The sequence below is a fragment of the Coregonus lavaretus genome (assembly GCF_964263955.1).
Source record: "Coregonus lavaretus genome assembly, chromosome: 1".
Taxonomy (NCBI): Eukaryota; Metazoa; Chordata; class Actinopteri; order Salmoniformes; family Salmonidae; genus Coregonus; species Coregonus lavaretus.
In genome coordinates, this window is record NC_139988.1 from 33,232,847 (window position 1) to 33,247,136 (window position 14,290).

At 42.5% G+C, this 14,290-nt stretch overlaps 1 protein-coding gene across 1 annotated transcript; it reads right to left on the bottom strand.

Annotated features, from left to right (window-relative positions):
- Positions 1 to 1,062: 1,062 nt before the first annotated feature.
- LOC311104937 (transmembrane protein 178A-like) lies at positions 1,063 to 6,020 on the bottom strand (the record flags this gene model as incomplete). Its single annotated transcript, XM_084146923.1, has 5 exons — positions 1,063 to 1,148; positions 2,533 to 2,778; positions 2,895 to 3,032; positions 3,804 to 3,917; positions 5,510 to 6,020. 5 exons carry the CDS (start codon positions 6,018 to 6,020, stop codon positions 1,063 to 1,065), a joined length of 1,095 nt encoding a protein of 364 aa, XP_084003049.1.
- Between the last annotated feature and the right edge of the window lie 8,270 nt (positions 6,021 to 14,290).

Sequence of the window (14,290 nt, forward strand, 5' to 3'; positions counted from 1 at the left end):
CAGGTGTTATTCGAGAGGGCTAAGACAACAACTGGTAATGGCAACGAAAGTTTGGGCTGAGGCTAAACAGATAAACAGGATGGGGGTACTGTGTAAAGGAACAGTCCAGCGGGCATCAGATGTGTAGCTGAGTGATCATAAGGTCCAGTGAACAGCGATAGGTAAGTCCGGGAGCAGTTCGTAGGCTGCTACAGCACAGGCGAGCAGGAGGCACGGCTGTTGATTGCGCGTGCTAGCGGGCCGGTGCTAGCAGATGGATCTTTGTGGTCGTCGCAACGGGAAGCGTGTTGAAACCACAGAATAAGATCATGACCCACAGAATGGTACCCTCGCACACTCAGAGAGAGGATACTGGGGTAGGGTTTGGAAGTGATGTGGACCCTTCACTCACCCCAAGCTTTTTCCCCTCACTGCAGCCCCAAGGCTACCACAGAGTGAGCCTGGGAGCTATAGATGCCCTCACCCACAAGTATGTAAAGATACAGACTGCTACTACCACACTCAGTGGACCTGACTGCATACATACACATACTCAACCCCTGCTTAGTGGATCCTGAGTGAGACATTTTAGGAGATGGATACACTGGATTCAAGAGACACTCACACAGACAATACCACTCGTAAAACACAGAAAATCATTGCATAATTTTGGCATTGTTAGAATTGTACCAACTTGTACTCTACTAGCTACCACGATATGAAGCAAAATGCATAAAAGTCATAGTATTACAAATCCAATTTTGGTAATACTTTTATTCTATAATTTCATTGATTTTGCAAATGGTTTGAAGGAAATAAAGCATCTTTCAAGAGTTCCTCAGTTTCCCTTTTCAGGAGGCGTAGTCTGAAATGCTCCAACTCTATTTACCGAATCGGACCATATGACTCACGTCCAGCAAATATCCACTGTCTGGGATTACGGCAAATGTTAATAGATTACAGAATACATCCACTGAAACTAAGGTAAATGCACTCAGATTAGGGTCCACTGGGATCAGGGTTAATATGCATTGATGAGGGAAATGTTGACTTGGATTTAGGTGCATATCCACAGAGGTTTGGTCAGTCTCCACTGGGATCAGGGTTAATATCCATTGATGAGGGGAAATCTTGATTTGGGTTTCGACGCATATGCACAGGGGTTTGGTCTGTGTCCATTGATAAAAGGATTAATGAATATCCACAGATGGGTTTCCTTACAGTTTTGGTTAGAGATCTGATAACGTCTCTGCTATTCTAAGTATATTCTGATAGATCCATTATGGTCAGAGTACATGTCCATGTCATTTTGGGTCACATCTTTCTATAAGTTATATATTCTTTTCTATACTTTCTTTTCCTTTCAAATAACTGTTTCTGTCTGTCATTATCATTTAGATGACATGCCAAGGCCTCTATTTTTCCACCCAGTGGTTTGACAATTACTTACATTACACTGAATTCTGACCATACATAAAAAATATGTGCAAAGGTAGCAGTAGGCTGAATCACAGACAGAATCACATAAAGACCACAGAAAAAGCCTGGACACATGGGTGTAGCTAAGGTTGAGATAGTTTGGATAAAAGCGTCTGCTAAATGGCATATACAGTGAGATTAGCATTTCTTTGGGGGTAGGATATTTGTGCGTCTAACTTTCTCACTCATCATTATTCAGGATTCATTCAGGATTATCAGTAAGCATGGTAGCATCCACATGAATGTAGAAGTGTTTAGAAACATATTATATTCTTATTTACAATAAAAGTGACCCCATAATGACACATTATTTACCATTAATTTCTATTGGGCACAAAATATTCTGAAACACAATCAAAACAAACAGCAAATGCATCCAACAAATGTTGTAAAGTCACAAGCTTGATGTAGCCATTGTGTGCTATGAATATGGGACCAAATACTTAACCTAAAGTAGTCCCCTAAAATGGGGGGGCCTATGTCCACAAAGTGCAGTAATTTCTAAACGGTTAACCCGATATGGATAAAAATACCCTCAAATTAAAGCTGACAGTCTGCACATTAACCTCATAGTCATTGTATCATTTCAAATCCAAAGTGCTGGAGTACAGAGCCAAAAAAACAAAAAATGTGTCACTGTCCCAATACTTTTGGCACTCATGTATATATTATTATATATATTATGGTTCCATAATTCCAGTACGCTTTGCTCCATGGAAGTGACCTCGATTTAGAAGCAGGGTCTAGTAGAAGCATGGTTGATGCAGAAGTGTTTTCAGACTAAAAACGCAGGAGTCAGCGTTAGTCCCAGGCGCCTGCTGCAGCTGTTTATGGGTGTGTCAGACAGGTGTCTGGGGGTGTTGGTCTGCAGATCCTTGCTACAGCTCAAGAGTTGATGTGAAAGATGCAGTAAGAGGTGTGAAATGCTGTGACATGTCTGTCAAACACGGTAAAGGGGGGTGTCAGACACAGACATCTTAGACTCTTTCTGCCTGCAGGCCCTTGCTAAGGCTCGGTGTGTGTGTAACACACAGCAAAGTGTATATCAAACGCAGTAAGGTGTGTGTCAAACACAGTCGATGGGGGCAGCCTTTCTCTTGCCCTGCTGGGCTTTGCCGCCGCTATGGCTGAGGATGGGGAAGGTGGTGCACAGGCATCCAGACGCCACTGTCAGCCCTAGACTGAGCCAGGCACAGAAGCTGGACCTGCTGTAGCCATGCTCCACGTCCGCGGGCAGCCCGTAGATGAAGGGAGGGACCCTGGCCAGGTCGTAGGACACGTTGGCCGCGTAGGTACACAGGGAGATAGTGCAGAAGATCCCTGAGAATGAAGAGAGTGACCGCAAAGAGAGGAGGAGAGTGTGTGAGAGAGAGAAAATCAATGTGTATTTAAGAAAACAGACTATCAGTATCAGTTGTGTGTGTTGTAAACTGTACCTGCCATGAGAAAGAGCAGCCCAGAGACATGCTGAGTGAGACTCTTCTCCCAGGCAAAGCTGACAGACGCCACGATGCAGCCACACAACAGAACGGCTGCTGCCATACCCAGAAACCCTGCCGTGATCCGTCGCAGGTCTGATTCAAGGAAGAGGAAGGGAGAAGAGGGTGAGCACTTATGCAAGAGACACTGTTTCCCTCTCTGTAACCACTAGGGTTGCAAAGGGAGGGTATATTTCTGGAAACGTTCTAATCTAGTGGCCCTTTTGGGTACTTGAGATTATCACAGGTAAAATATATGAAAGAAAAAAAATAGAATGACAAAGCTGTAAAACATTAACCTAAATATATACCATGAACTTAGAGAATACCATTGGTGTTTAATATGAGGGTTTAAGCATGAAATATCCTTTATATTTTATTTTACAAACTTGTATTTATTTTACTATGTCAATAGGTATTTATTGTCAATGTTTTGACGTCAACCTGCTGGCAGTTGTGAAAAAAGCCAATAGTTGGAAGAGTTGCAGAGTTAATTGAAAATAATGCCATTATTGATTAGATGCATTTTTTTCATTAATTAGGCCATTTTCTCTTCAACCATATGGTCAATCTACTAGAAACTCATGGACAATATGGACACATAATAAATACTATATATTAATATATTTTTTAAAAAGTTATTAAAGTTATTACCCCTCCATTAAATCTATTGATTGCCATAGATTTGACCAAAATTACTGAAGATTCTGGTAACTTTGGTAAATTGCTAAATGTAATTAATGTAAAATTAACATGTGCCCTCCTTTTGAATGGAAGGTAGTAGAAGAGTAATCAAAGATGTCTGGATGAATCATTTAATGAAAGGCTCATTGGGGAATCTCTTTCATAATGAGAAAATGTATTTACGTAAGAGGTGCCACTCATCCTGCTGGATGGTGCGGGTCAAGTTGAGCGGGATGTTGCGGAGCCGGATTGGCTGGGAGAAATGGTACTTGATGGTGATGCATCGCTGGGCTATACCTGCATAGAGACAAGAACTTGTGTGAACATAATGAGTAGCAGAAAAGGCAAAGTGTTTCTCAAGGAGACTTGTCTTGAGAAAAGCTGTGGCTGTTAAGTATTCATTTATAAAGTAGACTCCCCCGTTTCTACTTTTTATAAACATTTACGTCATTTAGCAGACGCTCTTATCCAGAGCGACTTACAGGAGCAATTAGGGTTAAGTGCCTTGCTTAAGGGCACATCGACAGATTTTTCACCTAGTCGGCTCGGGGATTAGAACCAGCGACCTTTCGGTTACTGGCACAACGCTTTTACCCACTAAGCTACCTGCCGCCCCGAAGGGGATCTATCACTTTAATGACATGATTTATTCTTCCTCATCAGGCTAGCATTCCTCCTCTATATGATTAGTTGCTATAGTCACGTACGTACTCGTTAAGGCTACTTTGATATTCAGACCCCCGTGTCACGTGAACAGACTTCATAATAAGGTTTTAGAGGCTGTACATTTGTATTTTCCCACAAGATGGCAGATTTTATACATCTTCCTCAGCACTATGAAAGCCTCTACACATGGCTGTGAGAAGAGACTAGTGAAAGCTAAACATGGGGAAATTTCGTTTCAACCCCAACAGACCTACATCTCTGATGGGTAACAAAAAGGGGTTACATTTTTTGAGTGGTGTAATATTGTCCCCTCTCTTGGAGGCAGCAAAGAAGACTAACTATGGCAGGGATCTGACCTGCTCCCCTTCCACAAATAATATAGGTCTACCAATATTACAAAAAGTTGCCCAAATAACATTTCCGTTTTCACTTGCTATATTAATTGGTCTAAAAAATTTTAACTTGAGAACCCGAGCTTTTGATTGACTTTAGTGAATTTTACGCACAGAAGGTGCGCGTCTATTGATTTGGTAAATACTGAATGAATCACATATATTAATTAATATTGATGTCACTTTCCATCCTCATGCAAATTATATGGATCATAGAAATATAATAATTTATATTTAACACGAAACGCTGCCTATAGTTGCCTGGAGTATGAAGTACACACGGGGGTGCATGGTGGAAATGCCTTTCGTGTCAGGTCCAAGGTAATAACGTTGTTTTCTGTCAGATGCAGTCTAAAACTGATCAGATCGGAGCTTCTTTTAAGGTCTGTATGGTGGACACGCAAGCGCGCATGCAACCTGCCTACGCACATAGGCCATGGTGGTTATCCGAATTAATAGATTTGTTATGGACCGAACTTTGCACGCCCATGGTTTACAGATAGGCTAGACCCACACATAATCTCCGAGGACAACATGATAGTTTTGAAGCTATACATCTGTTAATAACAACAAAAACAACTTCACATCTTGAGTTATGATGGGTTAAGTCAGTTGTACTAAACTCATGAGTTTATTATTCAAGGGTCAGTGGAGGTATTATATAATTAATTGAATGGCCATTAAACAGCAGTGCATATGCCGGAATGTAACTTTTAATCATTTACAAATAGGCCTACCATTGCGTCGGATGTTTAGGCCTATATGTACAAGGGATGCGGTTTCACTGCACCGTACTGGACCCCGGATCAAATTCCCCACAGCATCTCTTACCCTTGGCAATGAGGTTGTCGATGTCCCTGTCCTTTCCTAGATAATAACATTTCCTCCAAAGTCCAGAGTAAGTGGAGAAAAGAGGGCGACCGCATTCCGTTTCTAAAATTCCCATTCCCAAAATTGACCTCCAGTTTTCCAGGAGCTCCTCCTCTCTACTCCCGACGTGGATCGCCCGGAGCAGCGCCTGGTTCCTCCGAGGATTGCTGCTGTCCATCAGGGGCAGGTGATAAATGGGCATCCGCCGGTTCTTCTGGTCGTTGGCGTCCGGCCCGAACTGGTCGCAGTTCTGCCTGTGCCGTGTAGTGTCCGTCTCGTACCAGTGGTCGGTCATGATAGCGGTGATGAGAAGTGCCAGTGATGCCAGGCTCATGGACAAACTGATAGCCGTCACCAAGGTCTGTTTCTCCATCCTGCGGGCATCAACATTTGAAGATTTGGCCAGGGAAGCATCCGTCACTCCTTCCACTTCACTCCTCCTTATCAACACGGCCTTGCAGGGCTTCATCATGTCCTACATGATGCCGAAGTGGCTGTAAGGTCCTGGCATCTCCGGCTGTGTGCAGGCACAAGAATAACCTGACCCGTGTTCCTGTTCTCCCACTTTGTCGATTCCCTGACTTTGGTATATCCTATAAATATGGGATGAGGAGGTGTGTATATATGTAATTCTGTGAGCGGGCGAGTCTCCGTGTGCTTCCGATTTCGAGGTTTGCGGGATGAAAGAAGAGGCGCGATGAAAATGTCAAAGCTGTCATGCTCTCCTGTCAGCGCAGCTGCGTGTGTCATTACCAATAAAAGTCCCTGTGTCATGAAAATTATAATATTGATAACAATACTACTACTGATTATTATTATTATAGTCAATTTAAAGGGGCAATCTGCGATTGGTAGGCTACATCCGTTTATTTACTTTTAAATTAATTACATTTAACCTACCCATTTGATTCTTGAATATAACTACCTAATCAGCTTACTTCAACTGTGTACCCATCAGAACCCAAAATATATGCTTATTTTAGGCTACTCCAATGTTTAAACAATTGTAAACAAATATAGCCTCAAAGCATGGTTTAAACTATAATTTTGATCTCAAAGATGGTCAGTCCTTGCATCCATATAGATCTGTTTACCAAAACAGGGGCGGGGTCATTACAGCTTTAATATCAACCAATGTAAAATAAAAATGGGGGGGGGGGGGTCATTATCTTAACTTGTTTTCATCAATCCTTCAGATATTTCATAGTTGAAGCACAGAACAACACTTCCACACTTTATCATAGTGCATTAAAATAGAGGGGTAGGCTATTTACTGATAAAAGGGATTTTCTGGAATTGTCAGATAGATCAATGATACTACAACATGGTTGGATACATTGTGCAGAGACAGCTCCCTTCCCCTCCCAGTCCGCTGCATCAGCAGGCAGGGCATTGAGCGATATGGGGACATGGAGCACAGAGGAAGTGCTTATGAAGATTTATTATAACACACTTATATTTGGTTTCTCATTCAGTGGGTGTTGTTGATATGCACTCAGCAGCGCCCAATGTATCAACGGGCCCTCTGTAAAGTAAGAGCAAGTCTATGTAGCCTACATAATTAGGGAGTGAAACTTCAATAAAGCTTTCTTTCTTAGCTATCTTTAATCAATATTGACCCTGAGCTTGACTTTCACCTTTTTACCCCTCCACCTTTTTTCTTTCCCCTCTCTCTCGCTCTCTCGTCCTGTCTGTCTGCGTGTGCGCTAACATAGGTGCATGGTTAATCTTCTTCCTGCTATGTTGAACAACCATCCATTAAATAAAAGGCTGGATTCCTGCCCAGAGTATTCAGCAGAAATAAACCACTCCAGCTATTGGGTATAAAATTAGAGGATATTTACTCTTCCCTGTTGTTTTGTTGAGTGAGGCAGGCAGACATGAACGTAAAATTAAAGCTTTCCTCGCATTTGTAAAGTTGCATAAATAAATGATAATGTACTCGAATTATAAAATTGTAAAAGCAATTGAGTGTGTTGGCAAGCAGCTTCAGTGACAGTCCTACACAAGCGTATTCCTCCTCCCAACTCAGAGTGCATACAGAGTACTCTGTCGTGCCACCACGGGGTGAAATTGAGTACAAGGGTGTTCTTTAAATACTTGTAACACAATAGCTACAGTAGCCTATGTTCCAATTGGACCAGTTGACACCTACTTGGTTTGTCATAATTCTTACATAGCACTTCATTATAAGACCATGTTCAGATTCAGACAACAGTCATAATACGTTGGCTAGGTAGAGAACATGTCTGTGTGGTCTAACTTCAGTGTGTCAACATGGCTGTCTGACCTCCATATTTACAGTTCTTCATAAGTATAAGAACTTATTGAGGGCCACTATAGAGGTCAGTATTGGTAATATTATATGGTCGTTATCTATGTAGGATCTACTCTGTTAATGACACATGAAAAGGTTAATTGTATGGATGTAAAATAAATAGAGAGAGGAGATAATTGGTGTATGAGTCAGTAGTGATTACTCATGAAGTAGTAGTTGGAATGTGGTTGACAAGCCCAGGAGAAGTATATGCCATGCTTATCAGACTTCGGCTCCAAGAGACTAGTCAACAACATCCAGACTAAAAAGTTGACTAATTAGATTCTAAAACCCATTAGAGCAGGGGAGTCAAACATCCGGCCAGCGAGGGGTTCCAATCTGGCCCGCGGTTGGTTTGAGTAAATGTTATATATATATGCATACATACAGTCAGGTCCATAAATATTTGGACATTGACCAAGTTATTATTATTTTAGCTGTTTACCACAGCATATTGGAGTTTAAATTAAGTAATGAATATGAGCTGAAAGTGCAGACTTTCAGCTTTAATTTGAGGGTATTTACATCCAAATCGGGTGAACGGTGTAGGAATTACAGCACTTTTTATATGTGGTCCCCCCTTTTTAAGGGACCAAAAGTAATTGGACAATTGGCTACTCAGTTGTTCCATGGCCAGTTGTGTGTTAGTCCCTCAATAGTTCATTTACAGGTAAGCAGATAAAAGGTCTAGTTGATTTCAAGTGTGGCATTTGCATTTGGAATCTGTTGCTGTTAACCCTCAATATGAAGTCCAAAGTGCTGTCACTGCCAGTGAAGCAAGCCATCATTAGGCTGAAAAATCTAAACAAACCCATCAGAGAGATAGCAAAAACATTAGGTGTGGCCAAATCAACTATTTGGTACATTCTTAAAAAGAAAGAACGCACTGGTGAGCTCAGGAACACCAAAAGGCCCGGAAGACCATTGAAAACAACTGTGGTGGATGACATAATAATTATTTCCCTGGTGAAGAAAAACCCCTTCACAACAGTTGGCCATATCAAGAACACCCTCCAGGAGGTAGGCGTATCTGTGTCAAAGTCAACAATCAAGAGAAGACTTCACCAGAGTAAATACAGAGGGTTTACCACAAGATGTAAACCATTGGTAAGCCTCAAAAACAGGAAGACCAGATTAGAGTTTGCCAAAAAAACATCTTAAAAAGCCTGTACAGTTCTGGAACAACATCCTATGGACAGATGAGACATAGATCAACTTGTACCAGAATGATGGGAAGAGAAGGGAAGGAACTGCTCATGATCCGAAGCATACCACCTCATCTGTGAAGCATGGTGGAGGTAGTGTTATGGCGTTGGCATGTATGGCTGCCAATGGAACTGGTTCCCTTGTATTTATTGATGATGTGACTGCTGACAAAAGCAGCAGGGTGAATTCTGAAGTGTTTAGGGCTATATTACCTGCTCAGATTCAGCCAAATGCTTCAAATCCCATTGGACGGCACTTCACAGTGCAGATGGACAATGACCCGAAGCATACTGCGAAATACTTTTTTAAGGCAAAGAAGTGGAATGTTCTACAATGGCCAAGTCAATCACCTGACCTGAATCCAATTGAGCATGCATTTCACTTGCTGAAGGCAAAACGCCCCAAGAACAAGCAGGAACTGAAGACAGCTGCAGTAAAGGCCTGGCAGAGCATCACCAGGGAAGAAACCCAGCATTTGGTGATGTCAATGGGTTCCAGGATTTGCAACCAAGTATTAAAACTCACAATTTAATTTGATTGTTAGTTTGTCCAATTACTTTAGAGCCCGTAAAATTGGGGGGCTATGTGTAGAAATTGTTGTAATTCCTACACGGTTCATACAATAATTTTGACAAATCCCTTAAATTAAAGATGAAAGTCTACACTTAAAGCACATCTTGATTGTTTCCTTTCAAATCCATTGTGGTGGCGTACCTAGCCAAAATGATGCAAATTGTGTCACTGTCCAAATACTTATGGACCTGTGTGTGTGTATGTATATACAGTGGGGAGAACAAGTATTTGATACACTGCAGATTTTGCAGGTTTTACTTACAAAGCATGTAGAGGTCTGTAATTTTTATCATAGGTACACTTCAACTGTGAGAGACGGAATCTAAAACAAAAATCCAGAAAATCACATTGTATGATTTTTAAGTAATTCATTTGCATTTTATTGCATGACATACAGTGGGGGAAAAAAGTATTTAGTCAGCCACCAATTGTGAAAGTTCTCCCACTTAAAAAGATGAGAGAGGCCTGTAATTTTCATCATAGGTACACGTCAACTATGACAGACAAATTCAGAAAAAAAAATCCAGAAAATCACATTGTAGGATTTTTAATGAATTTATTTGCAAATTATGGTGGAAAATAAGTATTTGGTCACCTACAAACAAGCAAGATTTCTGGCTCTCACAGACCTGTAACTTCTTCTTTAAGAGGCTCCTCTGTCCTCCACTCGTTACCTGTATTAATGGCACCAGTATGAACTTGTTATCAGTATAAAAGACACCTGTCCACAACCTCAAACAGTCACACTCCAAACTCCACTATGGCCAAGACCAAAGAGCTGTCAAAGGACACCAGAAACAAAATTGTAGACCTGCACCAGGCTGGGAAGACTGAATCTGCAATAGGTAAGCAGCTTGGTTTGAAGAAATCAACTGTGGGAGCAATTATTAGGAAATGGAAGACATACAAGGCCACTGATAATCTCCCTCGATCTGGGGCTCCACGCAAGATCTCACCCCGTGGGGCAAAATGATCACAAGAACGGTGAGCAAAAATCCCAGAACCACACGGGGGGACCTAGTGAATGACCTGCAGAGAGCTGGGACCAAAGTAACAAAGCCTACCATCAGTAACACACTACGCCGCCAGGGACTCAAATCCTGCAGTGCGAGACGTGTCCCCCTGCTTAAGCCAGTACATGTCCAGGCCCGTCTGAAGTTTGCTAGAGTGCATTTGGATGATCCAGAAGAGGATTGGGAGAATGTCATATGGTCAGATGAAACCAAAATATAACTTTTTGGTAAAAACTCAACTCGTCGTGTTTGGAGGACAAAGAATGCTGAGTTGCATCCAAAGAACACCATACCTATTGTGAAGCATGGGGGTGGAAACATCATGCTTTGGGGCTGTTTTTCTGCAAAGGGACCAGGACGACTGATCCGTGTAAAGGAAAGAATGAATGGGGCCATGTATCGTGAGATTTTGAGTGAAAACCTCCTTCCATCAGCAAGGGCATTGAAGATGAAACGTGGCTTGGTCTTTCAGCATGACAATGATCCCAAACACACCGCCCGGGCAACGAAGGAGTGGCTTCGTAAGAAGCATTTCAAGGTCCTGGAGTGGCCTAGCCAGTCTCCAGATCTCAACCCCATAGAAAATCTTTGGAGGGAGTTGAAAGTCCGTGTTGCCCAGCGACAGCCCCAAAACATCACTGCTCTAGAGGATATCTGCATGGAGGAATGGGCCAAAATACCAGCAACAGTGTGTGAAAACCTTGTGAAGACTTACAGAAAATGTTTGACCTGTGTCATTGCCAACAAAGGATATATAACAAATTATTGAGAAACTTTTGTTATTGACCAAATACTTATTTTCCACCATAATTAGCAAATAAATTCATTAAAAATCCTACAATGTGATTTTCTGGATTTTTTTTCCTCATTTTGTCTGTCATTGTTGACGTGTACCTATGATGAAAATTACAGGCCTCTCTCATCTTTTTAAGTGGGAGAACTTGCACAATTGGTGGCTGACTAAATACTTTTTTTCCCCACTGTAAGTATTTAATACATCAGAAAAGCAGAACTGAATATTTGGTACAGAAACCTTTCTTTGCAATTACAGAGATAATACGTTTCCTGTAGGTCTTGACCAGGTTTGCACACACTGCAGCAGGGATTTTGGCCCACTCCTCCATACAGACCTTCTCCAGATCCTTCAGGTTTTGGGGCTGTCGCTGGGCAATACAGACTTTCAGCTCCCTCCAAATATTTTCTATTGGGTTCAGGTCTGGAGACTGGCTAGGCCACTCCAGGACCTTGAGATGCTTCTTACGGAGCCACTCCTTAGTTGCCCTGGCTGTTTCGGGTCGTTGTCATGCTGGAAGACCCAGCCACGACCCATCTTCAATGCTCTTACTGAGGGAAAGAGGTTGTTGGCCAAGATCTCACGATACATGGCCCAATCCATCCTCCCCTCAATATGGTGCAGTCGTCCTATCCCTTTTGCAGAAAAGCATCCCCTAAGAATGATGTTTCCACCTCCATGCTTCACGGTTGGGATGGTGTTCTTGGGGTTGTACTCATTCTTCTTCTTCCTCCAAACACGGCGAGTGGAGTTTAGACCAAAAAGCTCTATTTTTGTCTCATCAGACATTACCTTCTCCCATTCCTCCTCTGGATCATCCAGATGGTCATTGGCAAACTTCAGACGGGCCTGGACATGCGCTGGCTTGAGCAGGGGGACCTTGCGTGCGCAGCAGGATTTTAATCCATGACGGCGTAGTGTGTTACTAATGGTTTTCTTTGAGACTGTGGTCCCAGCTCTCTTCAGGTCATTGACCAGGTCCTGCCGTGTAGTTCTGGGCTGATCCCTCACCTTCCTCATGATCATTGATGCCCCACGAGGTGAGATCTTGCATGGAGCCCCAGACTGAGGGTGATTGACCGTCATCTTGAACTTCTTCCATTTTCTAATAATTGCGCCAACAGTTGTTGCCTTCTTACCAAGCTGCTTGCCTATTGTCCTGTAGCCCATCCCAGCCTTGTGCAGGTCTACAATTTTATCCCTGATGTCCTTACACAGCTCTCTGGTCTTGGCCATTGTGGAGAGGTAGGAGTCTGTTTGATTGAGTGTGTGGACAGGTGTCTTTTATACAGGTAACGAGTTCAAACAGGTGCAGTTAATACAGGTAATGAGTGGAGAACAGGAGGGCTTCTTAAAGAAAAACGAACAGGTCTGTGAGAGCCGGAATTCTTACTGGTTGGTAGGTGATCAAATACTTATGTCATGCAATAAAATGCAAATGAATTACTTAAAAATTATACAATGTGAGTTTCTGGATTTTTGTTTTAGATTCCGTCTCTCACAGTTGAAGTGTACCTATGATAAAAATTACTGACCTCTACATGCTTTGTAAGTAGGAAAACCTGCAAAATCGGCAGTGTATCAAATACTTGTTCTCCCCACTGTATATACACACACACACACACACTACATGACCAAAAGTATGTGGACACCTACTTGTCGAACATCTCATTCCAAAATCATGCTCATTAATATGGAGTTGGTCCCCCCTTTGCTGCTATAACAGTCTCCACTCTTCTGGGAAGGATTTCCACTAGAACATTGCTGCAGGCACTTGATTCCATTCAGCCACAAGAGCATTAGTGAGGCAGTCAGCGTTCCAATTCATCCCGAATGTGTTCGATGCGGTTGAGGTCAGGACTCTGTGCAGGCCAGTCAAGTTCTTCCACACCAATCTCGACAAACCATTTCTGTATGGACCTCGCTTTGTGCATAGGCTTGTGTGCGTGCGGCTGCTCGGCCATGGAAACCCATTTCATGAAGCTCCCGACGAACAGTTATCGTGCTGGCGTTGCTTCACACACAACACATTAAGAACACCTTCCTAATAGAGTTGCACCCCATCAATTTTGTATGATATGTTACGAATTACAATGTGTGATATGATACGAATTGCAATTAGTCCAAAATATGTTACGAATTTGCAAAACGTGTGATATGTTACCAATTCCAATTTGTTGTGGCTAACGTTTTTGGGGGGAAGCGATCTCAATATACTTTAAAATGACTCAAATTAAATCCAAACTATGTAGAAATGATAATGGACCTCTGTTCATACCGTTTCTTGACTGTCCAGCTCACTAATAATCACTAGACAGTCGGGGGACATCAAATATTCAAAAAACGATGGATAGAGCACAATTTTTTTGCACATTTTGACTGCAAGGAAATATTACATTTTACATTTTAGTCATTTAGCAGACGCTCTTATCCAGAGCGACTTACAGTTTGTGAGTGCATACATTATTTTTTTATTTTTCATACTGGCCCCCTGTGGGAATTGAACCCACAACCCTGGCGTTGCAAACACCATGTTCTACCAACTGAGCTACATCCCTGCCGGCCATTCCCTCCCCTACCCTGGGCCAATTGTGCGCCACCCCATGGGTCTCCCGGTCGCGGCCGGCTACGACAGAGCCTGGATTCGAACCAGGATCTCTAGTGGCACAGCTAGCACTGCATCGCATTAGACCACTGCGCCACTCGGGAGACAATGTGTATATAACACATTTTCAGTGCGGCCCTCCGGGGCAAAATGAGTTCGACACCCCTGCATTAGAGGTTGACTGATTTCCCCTTCCAATCTTCCTTGGGAGACTTCCTCCTTGAAACATCTTGAC